The 24,815-nt window shown below is 42.3% G+C and overlaps 1 protein-coding gene across 2 annotated transcripts in view; it reads left to right on the top strand.

Annotated features, from left to right (window-relative positions):
• Nucleotides 1-24,356, top strand: part of TXNRD3 (thioredoxin reductase 3) — a 78,476-nt gene extending 54,120 nt beyond the window's left edge. For both annotated transcript variants that reach the window (XM_045904193.3, XM_054504538.2), the window contains 3 exons: nucleotides 3,383-3,478; nucleotides 5,793-5,927; nucleotides 6,141-24,356. In XM_045904193.3, coding sequence (XP_045760149.1) covers nucleotides 3,383-3,478; nucleotides 5,793-5,927; nucleotides 6,141-6,203 — 294 coding nt within the window. In that variant the 3' untranslated portion in view covers nucleotides 6,204-24,356. The remainder of the gene's footprint in view (nucleotides 1-3,382; nucleotides 3,479-5,792; nucleotides 5,928-6,140) is intronic.
• The last annotated feature ends 459 nt before the right edge of the window (nucleotides 24,357-24,815 follow it).

Genomic DNA, 24,815 nt, shown 5'->3' with positions numbered 1-24,815 from the left:
GTGCGGACATCTTGATTTCAGATTTCTGGCCTTTGGAACTGTAAGAATATAAACTCATTTTGTTTTATGTCACCACATTTGGGGTAATTTGTTAGTGCAGTGTTGGGAAACTGATACACCAATATAGTGGTGTCTCTTCGGTTTCCATTTGCGTTTCCCTGATGAATAATGATATTAGGAGTATTTTCGTGGCCTTATTGGCTAGGTGTACATCTTTTTTTGTACAAATGTCTATTTAGATCCTTCGCCCTTTTAAAAATTGGGTTGTCTTTTTATGAGTTCTAAGAGTTCTTCATCCAAGTCTTTAATCAGAGAGATGATTTTTAAAAATTCTCACCCATTTGGCAGGTTGTCTTTTGACTCTTTTGATGGTTTCCTTTGAAGCTCAAAAGTCTTTCATTTTGATGAAATCCACTTTATCTTTTTTTCTGTTGTGTTTTTGACATCACATTGAATAAACTATTGCCCAGTTCAAAGTCGTGAAGATTTATGTTTGTGTTTCCTTCTAATAGTTTTATAAAAGTTTTTAGCTTTTACACCTAGATCTTTGATCCATTTTGAGTTAATTTTTGAATAGATGTGAGGTAGGGATCCACCTTCATTCCTTTGTGTGTGAATATCCAGTGGTCTGTGAATAGCTTCGACTTAGTAAAGGAAACACTGATAATTGATCAAGCTGAATAAAACTATAATTGGGAGGATGGGGGGTGGTGGGTGGGGCAGGAAGGGTGTCCAGTGAGTGGTAAGGTCTGGGAAAGAAAGGGAGTTAAATCCTCCTCTCCAGTAGAGGCAAGTCAATAAAGCCTAAAATGGAAAACTCAAGAAGTAGCAACATAAGCATGTTATTTAGAAACATGGAGGTAAATAAAATAAAAGAGGTGAAAGCAACCCAGAGATGCTAATTTAGCAGGTTGGGCGTATGCCGCTCCACCCTAGGATTCTAATGAGTAGACAAGGTTGTGAACCATTGATCCAGAGGTGCTGACTTTGGCCAACCCATGGGCATTTTCTCTTGCCCACAACTCATTTACAAAGTATGTAGTTCTAGAAGGAAAAGAGTGCTCACTATGGTATTATTAAGCTGACAGAAGAGGAGAAAAAGTGGAAATACCTTAATGTCTGAAATCTGCATTTTGGTTAAGACAGACTTCAAATGGTAAAGGATTGAAGAATAAAATGAGACCAACAAAATAAAATCATTTCTAAACCAGGCAAATACTACTGCAGCACTGATCTGCTGATCCAGCAGTAGGAAAACATACTCTTAAAAAAAAAAAAAAGTGAAGCAGTTACCTCTGATTGATTGAAATGGGCATGGGGAGGCAGATGTTGTTTTCATCACAGAGTTTCGAAAATTACGTCTAATAATTATGCATAATTTGATAAATTAAAAAAGAGAAGGCAATAACAGATTCTGAATAAGGAGAACAATGGGGAGATGGGCCCTACTAGATATTAAAGTTTATCATGTAGCTGTAGTAATTAAAATCGTGCCATAGTGGAGTACAGGTGGATGGAAAGACGCATGGAACAGAATATGAAACCTGGAAATGGATTCAAATGCTTAGAACAATTCATGATAAAGGTGGTATTTTATTTTAAATCAGTGGGAAGAGACATTCATTTAAGGGTGTTGGAGTAAGTGGATGGCCATTCAAGAAACAAGTAAAGTTAGATCCACACTTCACATCCACTTTGAACCAAAAGGACCAAAGATTTAAATAAAATAAAATCTTCAGAGTACTAAAAGGAACCCACACACAGAGCACAAACTGGAGAAAGAAGGAAAGGGAAGTGGGACACGTGAGCAGAGTAGCACAGGACAAACCAAGGACAAACTTGCTATTGGGAAAATCTTGTTTGAAACCCCGGAGCTTTCACCATCTCTTTTCTTAACCTGTATTTTAGGAAATACTATCTTGAGATAAACATTTATCTGTAACATGATAACATGATAATAGCCACAGAGATTGAAAAGTTTGTATTAAAATGTGTGGAAGAGTTTGTTTCTCTTCTGTTAAATACAAGTTAGATGTATGGTTTTTATTATAAGTAACTGTGCTCTATGATATCTTTTAAATAAAAATTTCATTTTTATTAGCTATGCACCAACAATTGATACATCCCTAACATTCAAAGTATTTATTTCTGGATGGTAGTTTTTTGTTTTCTTTTTTTACTTTCTTTGTGACTTTCTGCACTGCATTATTCTTATGATAACCTTGTATTGTTTTTATAAAAACAATAAAGACATAATTCAAAATATGAAATACATAATCCTATTAAAGAACACAGAATCAGTATTTATATCCTTCCACTGTGGATTTTAGTTCGGAATTCATTTCTTATCCTGGTAGCAGACATTAATCCATCGCCTTCTGTATGGAGCGATTAGGAGAAACAGGCTGGGGCCATGTAGCCCCACAAGTAGAGGATGTGTTGCACTTTGTCCCGGTTCCCAGCTGACCAGGCCAGATTGAGGAGCCTTACAGGTGCACTCAGAGCACAGAGGGAGCGCTCTCGGGTAGCAGAGGTAGTGTTCTTTTTTTTTGTTAAGATTTTTTATTTATTTATTTGACAGAGAGCACAAGTAGGCAGAGAGGCAGGCAGAGGCAGAGGGAGAAGCAGGCTTCCCACTGAGCAGGGAGCCCGATGTAGGGCTCGATCCCAGGACCCTGGGATCATGACCTGAGCCGAAGGCAGCTGCTTAACCGACTGAGCCACCCAGGCGCCCAGAGGTAGTGTTCTTTTTTTTTTTTTTTTAAGATTTTATTTATTTATTTGAGAGAGAGAATGAGAGAGAGCACATGAGAAGGGGGAGGGTCAGAGGGAGAAGCAGGCTCCTCGCTGAGCAGGGAACCCGATGCGGGACTCGATCCCGGGACTCCAGGATCATGACCTGAGCCGAAGGCAGTCGCTTAACCAACTGAGCCACCCAGGCGCCCGAGGTAGTGTTCTTAATGTCCATGAATGGCTGGGACTATTTTATTTCTTCTGCTTTTCCTAGATGTGGTGTGACTGTGAACCTTGTAGGCAGCTTGTAAATTCACTGAAGCAGAATCTGTATTTACCTTCTCAGGTGCCACAGGGCCTACTGCATTGCCCTGGACAGTAGTACCCTAGAAATGTTTGAAAATGGAATTTAATTAATTGGGAGATTTTTTTGGACTGACAGAAAAAAAAAAAATGGTCCACACACTTGTGTAGCTGGTATTTTAGGAATGGTGGCCCAGATACTCCCATCAGACACATAAGTCGGGATTGTGAAACTTTAAATTTATGAAAGCTGTTCTAGAGATGATCTCTTTATATAATTAAAGAGCGTATCAGGGAGTGGTTTTCGTAGACATTAACCTTGGCCTATTTCTCCCTTGTCTTGCAGGTGTACCATACTTTGTTCTGGCCTCTTGAATGGACAGTGGCCGGCAGAGACAACAATACTTGTTATGCAAAGATAATTTGCCATAAATTCGACAATGTACGTAATATGATTGGATGCTAAAAAGCTGTTTATTTTAAACTGTCACTTTTAATCTAGTATTTGGGTTTGAATGATCTCTTTAAAGACCGGGCGAGGCAGGGCGAGGCAGAAATCCTTCAAATTGTTACCAAGTCCGTGTGTTTGTGGCGGTTGCACACGTGACAGATTATAATGGAGGCTCACTAATAGTCTCAAAAAAAAAAAAAAAACCGTTGAAAGTTGTCTCTTCCCAGAGCTATCTAATTTGGCAGTTTAGAACCAGATGATCTGTGAAAGTTTTGGTCATCAGCTAATAAAATAAAATGTGTGTGCATTTTGTAAACTGACCAAATGTGTGTTAGAGCCTTTAGAAAGAGATGTTTGCATGAAGTGAAAACTAGTTAATTAACTGATTCCTAATGAAGGCTTTCATTAAAGAAGAATCAGTGGGGTGGAGAGCCAGTGGGTGGAGGCTCTCTGCCTTCCCCGTTCTTGAGGTGAGCATGAAATTGATAATAGGCGCCTTCATTATCGTAGTTGAAAGCACAGCTTATTTATGACTTGTTTTGTAAAGAACACTGAGTATAGGAAGCAGTAGGACTTGGTTCTTCCCTCTTTAAGAATTTATAACCTGGGAGATGAAACATAAAATTAGGTAAATGTGAACAGCGATATTTGTATGAAGTTTACAAATATAATGGTCATCTTTGAATCCATCAAATTTGCAGTGTAACAGAAAACAGGTGTCACAGAACTCATGGCCAGTTAGCAGGTGCCCCATTGCCTGAGCGGTGAAGGCACCCAGAGCTTTAGAACTTAGTCCCTTGGCCCTTGCACAGGTGTGCAGGGCAATGAAGGGGATACTGGTCAGAACGCCCCAGAAACACCGTAGGGCTGTGACACGTTCCCAGCTGTGCTCCCCGGGGGTGGTGCCGGCTGTGGGGTGCTTGTCCTGACTCTGGACATGAGTGATGTGAGCTTACTGTCATGCCAGCTGCAGGTGGCCTTTGCAAAGGGAGCAGGCGGAGATGGTCTGCATGCACCACCACCCCCCGGAGTGAGCGGGATTGGGCTCAGATTGGTAGAGCCCCTGCCGAAGCCAAGATATTTCTGATCTCTCAACAGAGGTGTTGACTGGTGGGCCTGGGGCAGAATTTCAAGGTCTCTCCACCCCTCTTTGGGCATCTTCTGCTCTGTTCCTTGCCACTCCCACCACTTAGCCTCCACTGCCCTTGCACACTTGCCCGCCCTCCACAGTAGAGCTTGCTCCTCCTTTTACCCCCATCCAAACTGCTACTTCTAGAGTATCACCCTGGTACTTCCTACCTTCCTGTGGCTATTTGGCAAAAAGGGTGAATGAGGTTTGCCCTCTCACAGGACCTGCCTTCATTTTCATTTGTAAGGGGAGATTTTCATCAGAGGTCCTTTGTCTCTCCGGGCTGCCCCCCTTTCCCCACTTTCCTGCACGATGCCCCATCTCAGAGATTCCAGCTCAGGAGCCTTCTGTGGGGTCCCGAGAACTCTCACTTTTCATGCACAGCTCCCGTGGCCTCTGATGGCCAGCCCCCTGAGAAATGCCGTTCCAGGGCCTCTCCTCTGAGTGCCCACCAGTAGATGTGCCCGAGGTTGTGTGCTCTTTGTTCTTTCTCCAGAATGTGGATGGCAGAGGTCTCTCTCCTGCCCTTCTGCCTTCTCTCTCTTACCTGGTGAGCACTTTCACTATTGAACATCAAAATGAAGACTAGAGTCTGATGAAAAAACACTGGACAGCCTAAAATGCAGTGTTACCTTGGAAATATACTTTGACTCTTGCTTCCTGTCTTGGTGGGTCTGCTCATGCCCTGCGCCCCGTCCCTCCCTACATGCAGGCCTGGGTGGAAACCCCACTCTGGCCACTCCTTGATCTCTGCTTAGTTATGTCAAGAGCCGGGCAACTTGTTTCCTGGGCCAGGAACCACTACATTTCCAAACCCTGATGCCCTAGAATTATTCCAGCATTGGACTTCAATTCAGATTTGTTAGGTTGTTGTTTAGCACTATCTCAGCATAATTTGGAAATTTACATCATACTAATGAACTCCTTCATGCAGTGGGTAAATTGCTTGTTCTAGTAAATTTGAGTGCAAATTAACTCTGGATGTGCATTTACTGGCTCATTTAACAGGTTCTTACAGTGGTTCAGTTTCATGATAATGTTCTCTGCTCAGTTCAACGTTAGAGTTCTTTTTCTGTAGTAGCTGCCGTAAATGTTAACTGTGAACTTGCAATAAATAGACTTCTATTCAGATCATTAACCTACTGGGCTTCTCTTTCTTATGTTTACATATTCAAGTATCGGGTGATAGGATTCCATGTTCTTGGACCGAATGCCGGTGAGATCACCCAAGGGTTTGCGGCAGCAATGAAATGTGGGCTCACAAAACAGCTACTTGATGACACCATTGGAATTCATCCCACATGTGGTGAGGTACGGAGATAGGTTTGTGTTTTTACTGATTTCAGTTGGTGTAGTTTGAAAAACTATTCTAAAGCACATCGTCAGAAAGATTTTGTATTAGTAACTGCTTCGTATATTTTAAAGGTTAACCTAGATGTAATATTCAAAACGTGTTTTCTTAAAGCAATACTGAAATATTGATGGCCAGATATAAATGTGTTTGGTTTTCTTCCTTTCGAACAGGTGTTTACAACTTTGGAAATCACAAAGTCGTCGGGACTAGACATCACGCAGAAAGGCTGCTGAGGCTAGCCCCGCTGCTGTTTGGTTTTCCTTGTCCTATTCCCATTTCTCTCGAAGATAAGAATGCCCCCCGGGGAAAGTGAGTCGGTGCTCATGCACCTGCTCTCTTGCACAGGGCCCAGTGCTGGACTTCTCTTCCCAGCACAGAGATGAGAAAGACGAGGAGGCAGGACGGCAGCGGGCGTGTGCTTAGCGGGCTCGGCCTGGCTGGGAGAGGCAGTTGGGCTGCCTCCTTGACGTCTTGGCTCGGAACCCGTTGTGAGGTGAGCTAAGGCTGATGCTCTTCCATGTCAGAATCGGGCTTCCCTCTGAAGGACCTTGCAAGCACACAACTAATCCAAGTTAACTTTTCTGGTTGCTGGTGTTTTTATCCCCTTGCTTTGTTATTTCTCTGAAAGTGTTTTCTCCATGTCGAAACTGACCGGAAAGTGGCGAGCCTGCAGTATGTGGGCCTGGAATTCCGTGTGGTCACTGGTGCACGGTGTCCTGGAAATGCCGTCGCGTAGCTGGCCGCGGGCGTGGGTGCACGAGTAGGAGGTTGCGCACACTGTGTAGAGTTCAGTCAGCCGTATCCGGCATACCCACCGTCAGACTCCCGCCTCCTGCCTCACCCTCTCCGGGTTCCCAGTGGCGGCAACCTTGGAGTCCTCTCTTATTAGTGTCTCGTGTCAGAGACACGCTCAAATTTCTTCTCTACGTTGATCTTAAGAATAATATTAAAACGTTTTCAATACTGTATGATGCGAAATCTAACGAACTTAAAACTCTTTAAAATGATTCAGTCTCTTTAAAATGAATTGCAGTCAAGTTCAGTAAATGGACAGGTGATGGGAGATTCTATTCGAATCTGCATCTGTCAGCATCTAAGAGGCCCTTGAAGTGGGGACCTGTCCAAGGTCCTTTTGGAAAATCCATTGTTTTCTTGGGCGCACATCACAGAGCAGCCAGTGCGAGGAAGACAGCCAGTGCTCTCCTGAGCAGGCTGTGGGCCATGGGCCCACTGTCGTAGGGTTGGATAGGTCTGTGGTCAGAATTTCTAGCCAGAGGTTTCAAACGAAAAATTTGAGGCCATTCAGCAGTTGGGGAACACCATCTGTAGATTGAGCCTTTTGCTCCCCTCTCCGGAGGCAGAGTGTGGAACAGGCCTGGAGTGGGGAGGGGGACCTGAGGGCCTGACAGAGGATCCAGTTATTGAGTTGCCTTTTTATTGGGGAGAGAAAGATACAAATATAACTCTGCAAAGTAAGCCTGGTTGTTGCAGTTGCTATAACCCAGGTAGAGACAGCCCGGTGAAAAACGGGAAGACGCTATTAATTTCCATTGGATATGGGGTGGGGGTGGCTGATAGATCAGGGTTTAATGAAAGCAGCTGTATTTAAACTGAACCATGAGGGATGAGTAGGATTTCAAGGATCTGAAGCAATCTGGAGAGGCTCTGAATGATGCTTTTGAAGGGTTCAACTAAAATTCTAGATAAAATAATTTTTAAAAACTTTGTTACTATATTGCTGAGCATCACATACATGCAAACAACCAAGGGTTTGTAGGACCCCAAATGAAATGAAACCAGGAAGCATAATGCAGAAAACCTGAAAGCCCAGGCCTGCCCAGGTAAGGTTCCAAATAGGAAGCCTTTGTGTAAAGCTGGGACCCCAATAGGCTGTACCCGCAGTGGGAGGGTGAGCAAAAAACATACTCTGCTTCCCGAAAAGAAGCAGCAAGGAAACTTGGCTATGTTCTTAGGAGGAAGGAAGTAATTCACTCAAAGAATTTTAACCACTCTCCGGGTTGCAGGCTATTGGGGAGGCTAGTTATCTTCCCTTTGCAAGGAGGAGATTGGGCTTAGATGTAAACCTATCTGTAATTGGCTCCCTCATACTCTTCCTCCCCCTTTCATCTCTTTTCTCTCCTCTCCTCTTCTGGGGTAAAGGTGGGCCTGAGATAATGGTGACAGATTAGGTTTACCAGAAGATAAAATGTGTATGTACCTAATAACATACAGATGCATACAGATTTGCAAGGAAAAATAGACATCCTCTATTATAGTAGAGATTTTAATATTCCTCAGTAATTAGATCAAACACAAGAAAAGTCAGTAAATTACTGAGCCATAGAAAAGAATGAAATCTTGTCATTTGCAACTACATGGATGGAACTGGCGAGTATTATGTTAAGTGAAATAATTCAGTCAGAGAAAGACAAATACCATATATTTCACTCATATGTGGAATTTGAGAAACAAAACAGATGAACTAGGGGAAGGGAAGGAAAAAAATGAAAACAGGGAGGCAAATTATAAGAGACTCTTAACTCTAGGAAACAAACAGGGTTGCTAGAGTGGAGATGTGGGGTGGGGGATGGGGTAGTTGGGTGAGGGTATTAAGGAGGGCACATGATGGACTGAGCCCTGGGTGTTATATGCAACTGGTGAATCACTAAATTCTACCCCTGAAACAAATAATACAGTATATGTTAACTAAATTGAATTTAAATAAAAAAAATTTTAAAAGTCAGTAAAAAAAAATACAGGTTTGAATAATATAATTAACAAGCTCAGTTTAATGAACTCAGAAGAGCATCACATTCAACATGAAAGCTTACTCATTTCAAGCACACGTGGAATATTTACAAACTTCGCTTATGCTAGCTTCAACAAATTTCAGAAGACTGATATCATAAAGGAATGGGCAAAAAGATTTCTGCTGCAGGACTAACACTAAGAAACCAGGAACCTTAAAATCCGTACAGTGTGATGGAAAGTGAGGTATGGAGGTAGTGTGAGGTGAGTGAAGGGTTAGAGGGAGATCAAGCTGGAAAGAGCTAGGTTAGAGCCAGGAACCAGTCAACAAGAAGGAGTTCTGGAAAAATCCTAGACTTTGAAGAATGATGACTTGTGAATGCCTGGTCCTGTGACTTATGACATATGACTTATATGACAGAAAAAGTTGCTTAACTTTTCTTATTCTTCATTTATTATGTATGGACAATATTGCTTGTTTCACAGACTTAAACACATTTATTAAGTTCCTTGCATACTGCATATTGGTGTAGGATATCTTGGCTTCTGTGATCATAAATTGGGGCCTTATTAAGGAAAGCTCTTGTAGACGCACAATAGTATAGCCAATAGATAGGCTGATGGGAGAAATATTGACAAATCAGTGCTTTGGCAGACTTCACCGTGGTAGGCAGCCTCCAAGTTGGCTCCCAGGTTGGACTCCCCAGCTGCAGGTAATCACATCCTTGTGTAGTCTCCTCCCACATTGTACCAAGGTTGGTCTCTGTGACCAGTAGCATTGGCAGAATTGGTGGTATGCACTTCTAAGATTAGGTCATAAAAGGACATGCACTCTCTTGGATCACTTACTCTGGGAGAAGGCAGCTGCCATGTCATGAAAACTCTCAGGAAGCCCATGAAGAGGCCCAGGTGGTGAGGAACTGAAGTTTCCAGCCAACAGCAAGTACCTAAGGTCTGCCATTGTCCATGTGAATGAGCTTGGAAGTGAATACTTCCCAGGCAATTTTTCCTCCAGCTAGCAGCCTGACTGAAATTTCATTAGTGGTTTTGGGCCACTCCCAGAGTCCTGACCCTCAGGAACTGTGAGATAATAATTATTTTTTAATCCACTAAGTTTTGGAGTAATCTGCTACACAGCAATAGATACCTAATATGGCCACCGAGGAAAATTAGAAGTAGTAGAAATCTATTCAGATAACTAAAATGTTTTGGGGACTTTTTTCCTATGACAAATAAAATAAAGCTCATACAGATTTGGGATCTCAACAAAAAGGGAGTGGAGCTCAAACTTAGTACTGAACTGAACTCCTCATCATGGAGAAAGTAACCCCAAATGGGAAAGTTCAAGAAGCCTCAGTGGAGTGCCTTCTGAGTTGGTGGTCCTGGGCTGTGGCTGTGGTGGGTCCCTGCTAAACTTCCTTGGAGCATCCATGATTGTCAAAGCTCACACTGAAAAACAAAACAAAATGACAAAACCCTGGAGAAACCTGTTCATACAAAGGTGGGTTCATCAAACTTAGCAAGGGAGAGCACTACCTTGACAGAGTCTTGGTGTCCTCTCAAATGGGAGCTAGGGAAGGGTACCTAGAGGATTTGGGAGGCCAGAGTTAGTTAAGGAGTAGTTACACAATAAAGGTTAGTAAGTGGGTCTGGGCAGGAATTGGCCAGAATTTGTAATTGAGGCTAGCTACTGGAAAAGTGTCAGTGGTCTTATCTTTGGAATTTGGGATGGAGCTCCTGGGTGGCTCAGTTGATGAAGCATCTGACTCTTGATTTCAGCTCAGGTCATGATCTCAGGGTCATGAACTCAAGTCCCACACCAGGCTCCATGTTTAGGGTGAAGTCTTCTTGAGATTTTCTTTCTCCCTCTCCCTCTGCCCCTCCACCAGTCATGTGCACACTCTCTCTCCAAAATAAAATTAAAAAAAAAAAAAAAGAATTTGAGATATATGAGACCATACAGAGCTACTGTTACTGTAGTCTTCTCTTGGAACATACAGCTCTAAGTGAGTAGTGTTAATACAGCTTGACTTGTATGATGTGGTTTACAACACTTTATGTTTTTGAATAGTAGTGCAGTTTTTCAAGTTGTGGTTTATTTCCCAGTGAAGAATCATCCAGTGCTTTTAAGCAGGGTGTGACAGGGAAACCTGTTAGGAATTTAATGCAAGAGATCACCAAGTATTTATGTAGATTTATGCTTCCACCCGTGCTACTAGATGTAATAGCCCACCATAAGCAAACTGGAGGAAATATGAAATGACTACACTCAGCCATGGAACAACGGTGTAGGACTATGATCCTTGAGAGAAGGGAAATGTGAAGTGATCCAATTACCCCAAATTTCTGCCAGGAAGTACTTTTCAGACTACAAACACAAGGGAGAACCCGAATCAAAGAAGCCTGGCTATCTTGCTAAAGTGAGGTGGGGGTTGGAGTTCAGGAAGGCTAAGGCAGCTGGAAGTTGCGGGTTGGAGGCTATGCAAAAAAGGGCTCCAGAATTATGCAACAGGATCCCCTTGGGTCTTTGCTGAACACTAAGCTACACATCCTCAGAGTAAAATCTTGAAAGGTAAGGCAAGAAATAATGAGGAGTTGTAAGTTTGCCACAGGTCTTAGAAGATGAAAAATTCTAATTGACCAGCAGAGGAGAGTCCTCAATAATACCCCAGGCATTAAGTGGAAACCTTTATGGGGTCATGCCTTAGTGATAAACTGAACTATCCCAGGAGGGAAGTCTACTGTAGACCTACCCTAACAGTGTATAAAAATAGACTTTAATGGAATCAAGATGATTTGGAAGTCACTGCCTGCAAAAGAAAGCACAACACTTTCTAGGAAGACAACAGAACATTCAACACTATAACAATAATGTCCAATAGCCAGTCAAAAATTACTAGACATGCCAAGAAGCAGGAAAATACCCATAATAAAAATCTGTGAATGGAAATAGACCCAGAAAAGACTACCTGATTGAACTAACACCCAAGCATATTAAAACCACTATTAAAACTATGCACAAGTATTTAAAGGGAAACATGAAAACAATGAAAAAAAAGTGGAAGATATTTAAAAGAACCAAAATAGCTTGTAGAGATGAAAAATATAATACCTGTTTTAGGCATAACAAGTAAATTTAATGTGGTATCCTGGATGGGATTTTGGAATAGAAAAAGACATTGGGTAAAAACTAAAGAAATCTGAATAAAGTATGGACTTTAGTTAATAATAATATATCAGTATTGGTTCATGAATTGTACTGTGTGCCATACTAATAAGGAAACTAGGTGAGGGGGTATATGGGAACTCTACTTTCTTCTCTCTTCCTTCTCCTTTGTAAATCTAAACTGTTTAAAAGTAGAAACCTTTTTTCTAAATGAAAAAGATCCTGCAGACATTTAAAAAATAGTAGAATATCTTGATCAATGTTATCCCAGTGTATTCAACAAGTTCGAGAAAAATGGACAAGTACCTAAAAAGACACAAAGCACCAAAACTAATTCAAGAAGAAATAGAAAATCTAAAGAGCACTACATTCATTAAATAAATAGAATGTATAACTTAAAGTCTTCCTATGGTGAAAAATCAAGGACTAGATGGTTTTGCTGTCAAATTCTATCAAACATTTAAGGAAGAAAAAACAAGTTCTATACAAATGTTTCATAAATAGAAGAGGAGGAACACTTGCAACACTGAGTCCAGTGTAACCCTTGCAACACTGAATCCAGTGTAACCCTGCTACCAAACACTGACAAATATTTTGAAGGAAAGATAGCTATACACCAATATTACTCATGAAAGTCAACTCAACCTTCCTAACAAAATACCACCAAATTGAATCCAGCAACATATAAAATGGATGATACATCATGACCAAGTTTGCTCCAGGAATTCAGGATTGGTTCAAGTTATGGGCTGGGGAGGAGAAAACAATATAGTTATCGCAGTAGATGCAGGAGACAAAATTTAATACCAACTTATGATATAAACTCTCACAAACTAGGATGAGAAGAAAACATGCTCAAACTAGTAAAGAGTCTCGACAAAAGGAAACTATAGCCAACAACATACTTAATGGTGTGCCTTGAGAACAAGGCAGGGATGCCAACCTGCACCATTTATATTCAGCACTATAGTGGAGGTCCTAGGCAGTGCAACAATACAAGAAACATAAACAGATTTGAAAGAGAAACATAGACTATCCTTATTTGTAGATGACATGATTGTGTACCTAGAAAATCTTAAGAAATTGGGGCGCCTTGGTGGCATCAGTTGATTGACCAACTCTTGGTTTGAGTTCAGGTCATGATCTTAGGGTCCTTGGATTGAGCCCTGCATCAGGCTCTGTGCTCAGCATGACTCTGCTGGAGATTATTTCCTTCTCCCTCTGCTTTTCCTCTGCTCAAACACACTCTCTCACTCTCTCTCAAATGAAAAAATAAAATCTTTAAAAAAAAAAAACAAGAAATTTACCCAAAAAATCTACTAGAATTTGTAGGTGAACTTAGGAGTCAAAGAATACAAAATCAATATACAAAATCAATTGTATTTCTAACTACAAAGCATTGTGAATTGAAAATAAAGACTATAACAGCATATAAATATGAAACACTTTGAGATAGATCTAATGAAATATATGTAAGACCTAGAGACTGAAACTATAAAACATTTCTGAGAGAAACTAAAAACCTAAATAAGAAATATACCATTTTCACTATTAGAAGACTCAGTGTTAAGTTATTCCTTTCTCCTTAAATTGATTTTTAGATTCCATGCAACTCCAGTCAAAAATCCCAGCAGATCTGCTGGCAAAAAAAAAAAAAAAAAAAATTCTTAGGGTATCTGGGTGGCTCAGTCATTTGAGTGTCCACCTCTTGACTTTGGCTCAGGTCATGATCTCAGGGTCGTGTGATCATGCCCTGCATCAGGCTCTGTGCTCAGCGTAGAGTCTGCTTGGGATTCTCTCTCCCACTCTCTCTGCCCCTCCACCACCCCCTCCCTTTCAAATAAATAAACAAATCTTTTTAAAAATTCCCTTTTCTTTCATTGGAGAATGTCTTTATTTCATCTCCATTCCTGATGGATATTTTTGCTGGGTATAGAATTCTGGTTCTTTTTTTCAGCATTTAAGAAATGTGCCAATTCCTTTCGCTTCTGTGGTTCTAATGGCAAATCTGCCATAATTTGAATTGTTGTTCCTCTCTAGGTAATATGTTGATTTTTTCTGGCTGCGTTTAAGGCCCATTCTTTGTCTTTAGTTTTTAGTAGTTTGATTATGATGCATTTAGATGTGGATTTCTTTGGCAGATTATTTATTTGGGGTTCACAAAATTTCTTTAATATGTAGGTTTATGTCTTTTGTCAAATTTGGTAAGTTTTCAGCCATTATTTCTTTAAATATGTTTTTATCCCTATACTCTTTTTCCTCTCCTCTGGGATTCTGATGACACAAATGTTCAATCTCTTATCATTACCCCCAGAGATCCATGGGGCTCTGTTTATTTTTAAAAATCTTTTTTTACCTCTCAGTTGTTTAGACTGGGTAATTTCTAATGACCTCTCTTCAAGTTTACAGACTTCCCTGTTGTCTCTATTTTGCTATTGAGTCCAATAATTTCTTATTGCATTTTTCAGTTCTAAAGTTCTCATTTATTTTTTATGTCTTCTGTTTCTTTCTTGAGACTTCTATCTTTTTATTCATTTCAAGAGTGTTTTCTGTTGTTAGAGATTTTTATAACAGCTGTTTTCACAGCTCTGTCAGCTATGAATGTGTTACCTCAGCATCGCCATCTATTTATTGTCTCTTCTCATGCAAATAGAGATTTTACTGGTTTTTCATATACCAAATTATTTTGTATTGTATCTCAGATATTTGGGGCATTATGTTATGAGTTTCTTGGTCTTCTTTAAATCTTACAGAGAAAGTTGACATTTTTGTTTTATCAGGCAGTTGAGCTGATTGGGTTCAGTTCACAAGTTTGAGCAAGCATTCTGTGTTGTGAATTCAATGTTGGTTCCTTTTCCACAGTGTCTATGCCCAGTATTCTCTCTGTGATTGGGCTGCCCCATAATTCAATTCTCAACATCAGTAGTATGTTATATGGTCATATCCATGAATATACAGTGTGGGCATTGAGCCCAGAGGTTTACGGACAACTTTATGGTGTCACTTCTCCACGTTCCTCCCTCTCCACGATCTCAGCAGTATTTTTTTGTTCTCTGGGCCCCACAGCTGGGGCTTTATTTACCTCATTCTGCCACACACTTTATGCAACTGTGTCCACATCAGGGGCCCAGTGGTTCCTCTCCCTCAGAGTTTTAGACATCTGTCTTCCCTGCTGTTCCTGCCACCACTGTTGTTGCCATGGGGCAGAGGGAACAGAGAAGAAAACCCACTCACTCTCTGAGGGTTAAGGGACCCCCATCCCCACTCCTCAAGCCAGAAGTAGAAAGGTTTCAACTCGCTCCTTCTCTGTCCTCACCGATACCCAGTTTAGCATTTCAGGCTACACTGAGTCCAGACTGGGGGCTATGAAATAGAAAATAGATGTTAAACTCACTGCCAGTTTAGTGTCCCAATTCTTTTTTATCTTCTTCCCCAATTCTGCTACTATTTACTTTCCAGCCTCATTGCTATTCTGCATTCTGTCCAGATTTTATAGCTGGAAGAGACAGGATGGAATGTGCTAGCTTTTTCTTATGCAGAACTAGAACCTTCCAGCAGTCTTTTTTAAAAAACTAAATTGTGGGGCGCCTGGGTGGCCCAGTCGTTAAGCGTCTGCCTTCAGCTCAGGTCATGATCCCAAGGTCCTGGGATCAAGCCCCGTGTCAGGCTCCCTGCTCAGTGGTAAGCCTGCTTCTCCCTCTCCCACTCTCCCTGTTTGTGTTCCCTCTCTCACTGTCTCTCTCTCTGTCAAATAAATAAAGAAAGAAAAATCTTTAAAAAAATAAATAAAAAATAAATAAATTGTGAAAAAACAAATGCTCCAATTAAAAAATGGGCAGAGGACCTGAATATATATTTTTTCAAAGACGATATACAGATGGCCAACAGACACATGAAAAGATGTTCAGTATTACTAATCATCAGGGAAATGCAAATAAGAACCATAATGAGATATCACCTTATACCTGTCAGAATAGCTAGTATCAAAAAGACAAGAAATAACTAGTGCTGGTGAGATGTAGAGGAAAGGGAACCCTCATGCACCACTGGTGGGAATGTAAATTGGTGCAGCCACTGGGGAAAACTGTATGGAGATTCCTCAAAAAATTAAAAGTAGAAATACTGTATGATCCAATAATTCCACTAGTAGGTATTTACCTAAAGAAAACAAAAACACTAATTTGAAAAGATACATGCCCCCATGTTTATAGCAGCATTATTATTTACAATGGCCAAAATATGGAAGCAGCCCAAGTGTCCATGGACAGAAGAATGGATAAAGAAGATGTGGTATATAATGGAATATTACTCATCCATCAAAAAGAATGAGATCTTGCAATTTGCAACAACATGTATGGACCTAGAGGGTACTATTCTAAGTGAGATAGGTCATACACAGAAAGACAGATACCATATGATTTCACTTACATGTAGAATGTAAAAAACAAAACAAATGAAAAAACAATCAGAAAGAAACCCATAAATACAGAGAATAAACTGATGGTTGCCAGAGGGGAGGAAGGCAAAAAGGGTTTGGGCAAAATGGGTGAAGGGAGGTGGGAAGTATAGGCTTCCAGTTATGGAATGATAAGTCATGGGGATGAAAGGCACAGCACAAGGAACGTAGTCAATGGTACTGTAGCAGCGTCATATGGGGACAGATGGCAGCTACACTTGTGGTGAACATAGCATAACATGTAGAGTTAGTCACATCACCATGCTGTACACCTGAAACTAATGTGACATTGGGTGTTCACTACACCCCAGTGAAAAATTAAAGACAAAAAAAAACACTGGGTGGCACAGTTGTTTAAGCTCCCTACTCTTGGTTTTGGCTCAAGTCGTGATCTCAGGGTTGTGGGATCGGGCCCTGTGTTGGGTTCCATGCTGAGCACTGAATCTGCTTGGGTTTCTCTCTCCCTCTCCTTCTGCCTCTCTCCCTGCTCGCTCACACACACTCTCTCTCTCAAATAAATAAATAAATTAAAAAAAAAAAAGTTCATGCAGATTAAATAGACTTTTGTATCATGTTTAAAAGATAAATAAATACGAATAAAAATAAATAGTGAAAAACTGAATCTAAAATTTATATGAAGATGTGGTGGATTTCCAGATAGCTAAAACTACATTGGAAAATAGAGGTTTATTAATTTTTTTATTACTTTATTTCTTTACTTACTATAACACTGCAGTAGCCAAGACAGTGTGGTATTGGCATAAGGATGGATAAATAGATCATTGGAGCAGAAGCACAGTCCAGAAATAGGCCACCTATATTGGTCTGTTGCTTTGACAAATGTACTGAGGTAAATCTATGACAAAATGATAAACTTTTCAACAAAATGAAAGGTGTTGCTGGAACAAGTGGGTATCCATAAGGGGAAAAGATGAACTTTGGCCTTCTCTAATCACAAACAAAAATCAACTAAAATGGATTATAATAAAACCTAAAACTTCTAGAAGAAATCATAGGTGAAAACTTCATGATTGTGAGGTAGACAAAGATTTCTTAGTATTCAAAAAGTATGAATCATAAAAGAAAAGAGGGATAAATTGTACTTGATCACTTTTTAAAAATTCAATTAGTCAACACATAGTACATCATTAGTTTCACATGTAGTGGTCAGCAATTCGTCAGTTGCTTATAACACCCAGTGCTCATCACATCACATGCCCTCCTTAATGCCCATCACCCGGTTACCCCATTCCCCCCCACCTCCCCTCCAGCAACCCTCAGCTTGTTTCCCATAGTTAAGTCTCTCATGGTTTGTCTCCCTCTCTGATTAAAACCTCTTTGAAAGACGGCGTTTAAAAAGTGAAATGTGAGCCACCAATTAGGAGAAAAATATTTGCAATGCACATATCCAACAGAGGACTTGTAGTCAGAGTATACAGTTTCCTTACTGGTCAATAAGAAGAGAAACAACCCAATAAAAAATGGGCAAAAGATTTGAGCAGAATTTCTTCACACTTGGCAACAAAAGTACACACTTGACCAAAAAAAGCAACATAAAAACTAGCCCGACATCACTGGGGTAGGGAAATACAAGTGAAAAACACAGCAAGAAACTACTGCACATCCACTAGGATGGCTAAAATTTATACTGACAAAACCAAATGTTGGTGGGGATGTGTAGCAACAGGAACTCTCATACGTTTTTGGTAGGAGTGTGGAATGGTTGAACTACTTTGAAAACAGTTTGGCAGTTCCTAAGTTAGTCACATACTTAACCATATGTCCCAGCAAGTCATCTCCTGGGTGTCGCACAAAAATTCATGTGTGAATATTCAGAGCAAGTTTATTCATAACAGCATAAAATTGTAAAAACCCAAATGTCCATTGAAAGATGAATGGATGAACAAATTGTGATATATTCATATAATAAAATATTATTCAACAATAAAAGATGAATGAACCACTGGCAAATGCAACAGCATATATAAATTTCAAGATCATTATTTTGAGCAAAAGAAGCCAGGCTAAAAAAATATATACATTACTTGTGTATGTTCATACTTGTGTATGAAATTCTAGAAAAGGCCAATCTACTTTATAGTGATGAAAAGCGATCATTGCTCACCTAGAGGTGAGGGTCAGTGATTGCAAAGGAGGACTTCTTGGATCTTGATTGTGGTGGTGGCTACCGAATTGCATGAATTCATCAACTCATCGATTAATCATAAGTCAGAATGAACACTTAAATGGGTGCAAATTTACAGTATGTAAATTATACTTCAAAATTGATTTTTATTCAATGTTTATTGAACATTTCCTAAATAGTAGGCCCTGGTTGGGTGAGAAGAATGAGTGTAGCAAGAGGAATTGGGGGTGTCTCAAATGTTTGTGGCTGAAGTGGCTGAGAAGAGGATGAATCAAGAGAGATAAGGATCCAGATAGAGGGGTGTGTGTGTGTGTGTGTGTTTGTGTCTGTGTGTGTGTGTCTGTGTGTCTGTGTGTGTGATCCTGAGTTGGCATCTGTGACTCAGTGCCTCAGAATTTGCCCATTTGTAGACTGGCAATTTCATGAAGCCCCCGATCAGTAATGTATTCCATTAGCACTGACGGACTGCCCCAAGGTTTGATTATTTGTTCCCCACTGTGACCAGCATCTAGGAAGGGCCATGTGGCATCAGTGCCCAGGTCTAGTGGCATCATTGTTTCTGTTTGCACTACCTGCTTAGAGCTCCTATGGATTGAACCAGGCTACCTCTACCCCAGTTCACCCAGATTTCTTCAGTCCTTCTACGTTCCCCCTAAATTCAAAGATGATACGTGACTGCCACAGTTTGGGGAGCGATGAACTTGGTTTCAATTCTCTTTTGTTAGATCACCTGCCAAGTAAGTGGGGAAAAAACTGAAATTTATTGTGGCTTTCCCGGGAAGAAGTTTCTACCATGGGGATGAATGCAGGATGGCAGTTTTGTACTTGTTTGCTCGGTGATGTAAATCTTTGGGTGAAATCACGGCTGGATGTTGGCAAAGCTGTGCAGACGGAGTGGGCCATGCGAGGGAACGCACTCAGTGCACGCACTCATGGCAGACATGCTGCGACTCTATCCCCCCAAATTGCCTTCTTAAAACACAACTGATTCCTCAGTATGTTTTCTCTGTGTGATACTAATGACCACAGACCATTGAATCAGCTCTTCCCTGGAGGCTCTCTGATTATACTAGGTGGGGAATGTTCTCTGCACTGCTTAATTGCCTTCATCCCCTTCTAAAGGCAAAAGCCCCCGTCACAGAAAGCTGTGATGACTTTGTAAGGTGGTATGCATGACTCCTTCACCTTAAACTGAACGCCGGTGAACTCATTCACTATCACTGACAGCCGTTAGCTCGTCGGGTGGAACTGCCAGGTGAAGTGAGCGGTGTGACTACCACAGCGCTGGGAAATCATGCTCGCTCCTTCAGCCTGTGGGGGACACACTGTGCCTTAGACCCAGCCTCGCCTGGGAGTTGTATATGGTCTCTGCCCTCCAAGAGTTTACAGTTGAGTGGGAATACCAGACACAGATAAGTAGTCAAGTATACAAATTAGTTTTGTCATCTCTAGGGAAGCAAATGACTCTTGAATTCTATCATAAGCCAGACCGATGCTTGGGTCACACATTTATCTAACCTAATCATATCGATTATAAGCACAGATGAGGAAACCATGTCCACAAGGAGAGTTACCTGTGCAGCCGGGTTTCACACCTAAGCTTGTCGACTCCAAACGCAATCCTTTTGCATTCTATCACAGCAGCAGGGGAGAATGTTACTAAATTCATGGATCAGGGCTCTGTTTTTGTTTAGTGTGACCAGGACATTTTACCGTTGGTGGGGAGGGATATAACTGGTCTGCCATCTTCCACTCGTTAAAATTGCCATAAAAGAGGGGCGCCTGGGTGGCTCAGATGGTTAAGCATCTGCCTTCGGCTCGGGTCATGATCCCGGGGTCCTGGGATCGAGCCCCACGTCTGGCTCCTGGCTCAGCGGGGAGCCTGCTTCTTTCTCTGCCTCTCCCTCTGGTCGTGCTCTCTCTCTCTGTATCCCTGTGTCTCGAGTGAATAAATAAAATCTTTAAAAAAAAATTGCCATAAAAGAGAAACACTTCAGTTTGAGAGGCATGTGCATTTAAAGGCAGAGACCCATCCTCGCTTAGAATCTCTTCTACTGATGGAAATTTGAGCCTCTCAGGGTGATCAGAGACCAGGCTGTGGCTGTTCAAGCGGTTCAGACAAAGTCCTCAGCTGCAATCCCTCAGCCATCCATGCTGCTTGTAGCCATCAACGGGAAGACCCGGGGCTCAGGTTGTTCGCTGGCGAGGATAAATGAGGCTTCTTTGGGACAGGAGGGGTTTGCCTCATCTGCTCTTGAACCATGTCATGCTGCAGGTTGTGTTTGGCTCCATCTGCCTCTCTTGGGAACTCCTGGACCTCAAATTGCTCCCCTCTTCTCCTCCACCTGGCTCCCTGGACCACCTCCACATCCTCCTCGGGGAAGGCCACACACCTCCAAATTAGCCTCTGGGAATCACATGTACATATTTTGATTTCTAGGAAGTTAAGCCATTTTCCATTTGTCCTGCAAGTGAAAACAAAACAAAACAACTCAGTTTTATCTGTCTTGAGAGCTTGTAGCATTTCTCACAGATCTGCCGGAGACGGATTTCCCCAGCTTTTGTCTCCCTGAAAATGTCTTTATGCCAATATCATTTTTGAGGGATATTTTTGCTGGCCGGAGAAGTCGAGTTTCACATCCCCCAAGCCCCACCCTTCAGCACTTGGAGGGATTCCCACCATCTTCCGGTATCCCTTGGTGCAGACCCTTGATCAAAGGCCCTTCCCCCTTAGACCTGGCCCCTGGTTTGAGGGAGTGGGAGAGGGTGAAGAGGAAGAGGGTTCTTGGTGACCCCCAGAGCCAGAGGCGCCATGGGAGCAGACCCACAGGTCTGGGTCTAGCCTGTGAAAGGGTGAGTGGGAGTGCAGAGGGGACTAGGGCCCCCCTCCTGGCTTGGTCCCTTCTCTTGGAAGGGCAGTATGTATGACACTCGCTGAGACCACAAGAAGGACTCAGAGAAAGCAATCAGGAAACAGGCCTGTGAACACCTGGAGAGGATGGTCAGGGGCTGGAGTCCTTTCTACAGCTCACTTTCTGCCTCCAGCCCCCAAACTGGACCCTCCTGAAGGCACAGGTGCTCCAGGACCTTCCTGAGCACAGTGATGGGAGTCGCTGGGGACTGCCGCTCTGAGGCCCAGCGAAGGCAGCCTTCTCGCCTGCTTTGTGGCGCTGAGTGGCTAAGCTGGCAGGCACCCAGCCTGGGAACCGATCTTGTCTGCTTTAACCCCACAACCAGACTGCAAGGCGGTATAGCATATCCCCCATCTCCGTTTGAGGAAACATGTTCTGGGAGATGAAGGACTTGCCCAGGGTCACACAGCTTGTAAGTGGCAGGACAGGAGCAGGCCCAGGCTGGCTAAGCCAGGTCTCGCCCTCCACATGCCCTGTCTGCCAGGGCGCACCCACAGGGAGGCCCAGCTGGCCCTGGGGCTGTAGTTCGTGTTAATTTTTTATTAACCTTGTTAATAAAGCCTTTTGGCTCTGACCATTCCGGGCAGGGAAGTTGCTCCCAGGGCCTCTGAACGAGATGTGGATGTGGGCTGCCCTTGTAGAGTGGTACTTCTGGCATGGCTAGGGGGTTGGGGAGCAGGGACTAGAGGGTCCAATCCGAGCACACTAACATGGGAGGGGCTAATGGGCTGGTGCTGCGAAGATTGATTTCTGCACTGAAAGGTTGGTGGGTTCAGCTGCAGTGTCAGGAGAAGTGTGTGCTGGGAGTCTAGGACTGCCTGTGTGTAGTGGGGTGGCCCCCAGGCCTGGAGCAATGTTTCTTGCCCGTGGGGAGGGGAAAGGAGGGGATTTTGCCCCCAGGGGACATTTGGCAATGACTGGAGACATTTTGGTTGTCACAACTGGTGAATGGGGAGCTGCCGCTGACATTTGGTTGACAGAGGACAGGGATGCAGGCAAACAGGGCATTCCCCACAGCAAGGGGTCATGGCCCAAATGTCAGCATTGCTAAGGCTAAAGACCCCCATCCCTCCTGACACCCTCAGTCCTTGCTGCGCCACCCTTCCCGGACCCTCCATCCATGCCACGGCCCCCAGAGCACACCTGCCTCGATCACCAGAGCTGAGCCAAGAGCTCTGGCCTCCCCTAGCACTCATCACCTGGGCCCAGTGGCCTAGAACAATTCTTGTCCTACCTGTGTCTGATTCTCTCCCAGGACCCCCATCTCAGCCAATGGCACCCCTACCCGGCCCAAACTTGGATTATCTTAGACATTTCCTTCACCTCCCTCTTCACATCCATCCCTCTTCCACTTCCTAAATCCCTCCTGGCGTGCCCTGCACTCTCTACCTACCCTCCCTGTGTCCATACACCTGACGGTAGGTGGCACTCTCCTGCTTAAAACCTGACAAAGACACCTGCTTCTCCTGGGCCACATAAGAGCAAGCACCACGTAGCACTTCCTGTGTGCAAGCACAGGGCGGAGGACCTGGACGTGGTCACTTCGTCCTCCCCACAACTGACCATCACCCCCATTTTACGGAGGAGGAAGCTGAGGCACAGAAAGTGTAAGTAGGAAGTCCACAGTCACCACTACCCTGTCTGTACCCGAGGCCAGTAGTCTCTGAGGCCACAGGCCAGTCTCCAGCATGCTGCTGGTTTTCTTTGGCTGATGAAGTTAGGGTGTGTTTTAATTTCTAATATTCTGTATTGTCCAAAAGTTCTGCATTGAGGGTCCCTTAAACAAAGAGTTGTGATGACCCTGCTTTGCAGTGTCCCCTTCTGTTGAGGCATGCTGCCACCTGGTGTATCCATGTGCTGTCACCTGCATCTCCCACAGTCTTCCTCCCAGCCCCAAGACACCTGCGCAGGAATCAGCCCTGCTTTGTTATCATCAAATAGACCTTTTAACTTAGGCAAGGTCAAATTCAGATCCAAGCTGATGTTTTTGAAGCAAACAAACATTCCAACAATGTTATTGAGGTATATAATTTACAAGCTGTAAAATTCACCTTGTTTTCAGGGTACAACTCAGTGGTTTTAAATACACTGACAGAGTTGGGCAACCATCAGTACAATCCAGTGTTAGAACATTTCCATCCCAGAAAGATCCCTCGAGCCCATTGGCAGTCAATCTCTGTTCCCACCTCCACCCAGGCAGCCGCTCAGCTGTTTCCTGGCTACAGAGATTGGCCTATTCTGGACATCATGTATAAATGTGATCATACAATAGGTAGTTTTTATGTATTTGCCTTCTTTCCCTGAACGTAATGCCCTCAGATTTCATCCATGTTGTCAGTACTTCATTCCTTTTTATGGCTGAGTAATATTCCATTATCTGGATAGACCACATTTTATTTATCCACTCATCAGCGAACGGACACTGGGTTGTCTCTACTTTTTGGCTACTATCAATAAGGCTGCTATGAATATTCATACACTAGTCCTCATGGGCACCTGTGTTTCCATTTCTCTTGAAAGAAATGAGAAAAGGAATTGCTGGTCATATGGTCAGTTTATGTTTAACTTTCTAAGAAACTGCCAGCCTGTTTTTCAAAGTGGCTATACCAATTTACGCTCCTACTAACAATGTCTGACATTTTCGGTTTGTCCACATCCTCGCCAATAATTATTATAGCCACCTAGGGGGTGCAAAGTTGTATCTCATTGAGGTTTTAATTTACAGTCTCCTAATGACTAACAATATTGAGACTCTTTTCCTGTGCTTTTAAGCCAATCATATACCTTCTTTGATGAAATATCTATTCAAATCTTTTGTTCATTTTGTAATTGGGTTGTTTTCCTATTATTGGGTTGTAAGAGGTCTTTCACAAACAATGAATCATGGGACACTACATCAAAAACTAATGATGTAATGTATGGTGATTAACATAACAATAAAAATTTTTTTAAAAAGAGTTCTTTATATATTATGGATACGAGTCACTTAGCATATATGTGATTTGAAAATATTTCCTCCCAGTTTGTGCCTCATCTTTTCCTTTTCATGATGATGTCTTTGGAAGTGCAAACATGTGATTTGGATGAAGTCTATTATCTATCAGTCATTCCTCTTATGGCTTGTGATTTTGGGATCTTATTTAAGAATTGTGCTTAACCCAGAATAATGAAAATTTTTCTCCTGTTTTTTTTCTAGAATTTTTATAGTTTTAGCTCTCATATTTAGGTGTATGATTTTTTAAAATTTTTGTGTACGATGTGAAGTAAGCATCTTTTGGCCTGTAGATATCCAGTTGTTCCAGCACTATGTGTTGAAAAGACTACCTTTTCCCCATTGAATTGCCTGGCACCTTTGCCAAAAACCAATTGGTCATAAATGTAAGTACAGAAGGACTCTCCTTCTATTCTCTTGTCCTT

This window comes from Mirounga angustirostris, unplaced genomic scaffold (genome assembly GCF_029215605.1).
Source record: "Mirounga angustirostris isolate CCGP_5_RB_7025 unplaced genomic scaffold, mMirAng1.0.hap1 SCAF_1, whole genome shotgun sequence".
Classification (NCBI taxonomy): domain Eukaryota; kingdom Metazoa; phylum Chordata; class Mammalia; order Carnivora; family Phocidae; genus Mirounga; species Mirounga angustirostris.
Note: the sequence above shows the minus strand (reverse complement) of the source record. Positions and strands in the feature narration are given on the sequence as shown.